Source organism: Branchiostoma floridae, chromosome 19 (assembly GCF_000003815.2).
Source record: "Branchiostoma floridae strain S238N-H82 chromosome 19, Bfl_VNyyK, whole genome shotgun sequence".
NCBI lineage: Eukaryota > Metazoa > Chordata > Leptocardii > Amphioxiformes > Branchiostomatidae > Branchiostoma > Branchiostoma floridae.
Window position 1 is genome coordinate 33,606 of NC_049997.1, and position 2,611 is coordinate 36,216.

General features: G+C 44.0%; 1 protein-coding gene across 1 annotated transcript in view; it reads left to right on the forward strand.

The window, feature by feature from the left end:
- Positions 1–2,228, forward strand: part of LOC118406624 (spidroin-2-like) — a gene marked incomplete at its 5' end in the record, with an annotated part of 32,203 nt that extends 29,975 nt beyond the window's left edge. The window contains 2 exons of the mRNA XM_035806794.1: positions 904–997; positions 1,890–2,228. Coding sequence (XP_035662687.1) covers positions 904–997; positions 1,890–2,228 — 433 coding nt within the window. The remainder of the gene's footprint in view (positions 1–903; positions 998–1,889) is intronic.
- Between the last annotated feature and the right edge of the window lie 383 nt (positions 2,229–2,611).

Below are 2,611 nucleotides of genomic sequence, written 5' to 3' on the forward strand. Positions count from 1 at the left end.
CACACACACAAACACACACATACATACACAAGCACACACACACACACACACACACATACACACACATACACACACACACTCATACACACACACACATACACACACACACACAGTCTCTTTCTCTCTCTCGCTGTCCCTCTATCAGTCAGTCTCAAAGCAGATACGATACACAAATATTCTAAACTTTTCTCCCTTTCTATCAGAAATGATAGACTTCCATCAAAGCAGTCGGAAAACATTAGCCTTTTCCCTTTACCTTTGTAGCGTAGTTATGAGAACGAAAATGCTGTTTGTTTTGGACTGTGTCTGTATTTTCTTTCCATCCGTTATAAATTTCCACAGAAAAGTGGATACAGTCATCTAACCGCTGATCAAGGCAACAAAGAATTTCACTTGAATGTTTCAACTTTCCGCAACCACATTTGTGAAATAGCACACCGTAGGACCAGGGGAATACGACCTCCTTAGTAGGACTGACGTCTGTAGCGTTGCCATGGCTACGGACCGTGAGGTTTGGAGTTCTTTATGTTATGAAGAACAGACCTGTAACAAGAAAGTGCAGAGACGACAACTTCCATCTTTACGATCCAAAGAACGTAAAGATGCAGTCATGAGAACAAACAGCCGCCGCCGCCTGATCCACCGGTAAGTTTCTCTTGTGACACCTCTGGAACTGCTGCCAGTGCTGGGATTTTCAGCTTGGCTCCGAAAGAACCGACCGCCAACAAGGCTCTACGATTTAACTTTCCCTACGAATAGAAGAATCGTGATTTTGCTCAGGACCCTAGCCTAGTAGGTCCATGCTGGCTGGACCTGAGTCGCATCTTAATCTCCTTTTTGACATGGATAGATTGAGCTCGGTCCGATGGAGTGAACTAATCTTTGTTCCGACATCACTTTCAGCGACTGCCGGTCATTTTCCGGACTGTTCCTGCCGGGCTGCAGCCGCCCTGCCGCACCGGGAAAGGCCGGACGGGACGAGCGGGCCCCTCCGCCGGTAACTACCTTTCTCACTCCGTACACGTCCTTACTTTCTTACTTTTCGGGTTACTGCCGGGTTACAATCGTCGTGCGGTCGCAATCTGAAGGCATTCTTGGAATAGTCGTGCTTATGCCTTGCAAAATTTAAATGTCTTAATTGTGCGACTGTCTTAGATTGATATCCTTGTCTCTGTTTTTTTCTGTCACAGCAATTTTAAAATTCTACGACATCAAAATCGTACCACGGCCGACGACTAATGTGAACGCGTCGTTAGTTGACGTATTACTTGTTGCAGCTCTTTGTGAAATAGAAATGTAGTGGCAATTATTGCTGCAGTAGAATTGTTCTTCTTTTCGAAAGTGTTAGATATTAAACAGATAATTGTAACAGTAAGATATCGGGAAACCGTCTAATTCTGCGCTAAATGTGCGTTTGAACGATTAGCAGTTGAACAGTCAAGTCTTGTGTGTAGCCTTGTAGCTTTAAAAATTTTACGAAATTTTGTTTTCAAACCTTACAAACCGAATAATAATGATCTTTGCCATTTTCGTAATTAAAACAATATGATTTAAATTTTTTTTTTCTATTTTGCTTTTGGACAGACGAGGACAATATTTTGATTAATGTGGCACTGCACTCAAGTTTTTTTTGTAACTTATATTAACAGTGCCACATACACGGTACAGACAGAAGGTACCCATTTTTACACCTGGGTGAAGTGAGGTAGGTCGTGTAAAGTGCCTTTCCCAAGGGCACAACGTTAGGGCGGGGCATGGTGGGGATCGAACTCAGAACCTCTAGGTTCCGAGCCGAACGCTCTACCACTTACGCCGTGCCCGACGCCGATTTAAATTTCTTGCATGACAGATAATTGTAAGAGCTAATTGATATATCATTCGTCTTTCAGCGGGGCGACGCCCAGCCAGTTGGCCACCCTCAGGTCAAACCTCCCGACGACTGCCAGGGTCGTGGGCGCGGACCGGGGTTCGACGGGCGCGCTGACTACGGTGGGCGCGGACCGGGGTTCGACGGGCCCGCTGACTACGGTGGGCGCGGACCGGGGTTCGACGGGCCCGCTGACTACGGTGGGTGCGGACCGGGGTTCGACGGGCCCGCTGACTACGGTGGGCGCGGACCGGGGTTCGCCGGGCCCGCTGACTACGGTAAGACGTACTGCTTGCCCTACGTTCCCAGTCAAGTTGTGCTGCTCTTCACACATATAAAAATAACACCCAAACACAGTTAGAGCCCATTCCAAGTCACCATTACGGTTGTGATTGCCACAAATGCTTTGATTTGTTGAAAATATTTGTCTAAGAGATTTCATATTTTGGGCAATTTTAACGCTATTTTAAGCAAAAAAAACATACTCAAGCAGAAAATAGTGCTGGTTTATCACATACTTTTATGGCACAATAAAACCAAATGTACCATTTTGGAAATGTACCAATTATTTTCAGATACTTATTTCTTTTCAGAGAAAGACACACAAAGATATTGAAAATATATCAAAATAAAGAGATTTTTTTATACATTCAATTCATAATGAAGTTTCATTTTCATTTTTTTTTACAATCAGAACTATTTTGACTTGATATTCGTTAATTTAAAATGATTCAAACTTATTAA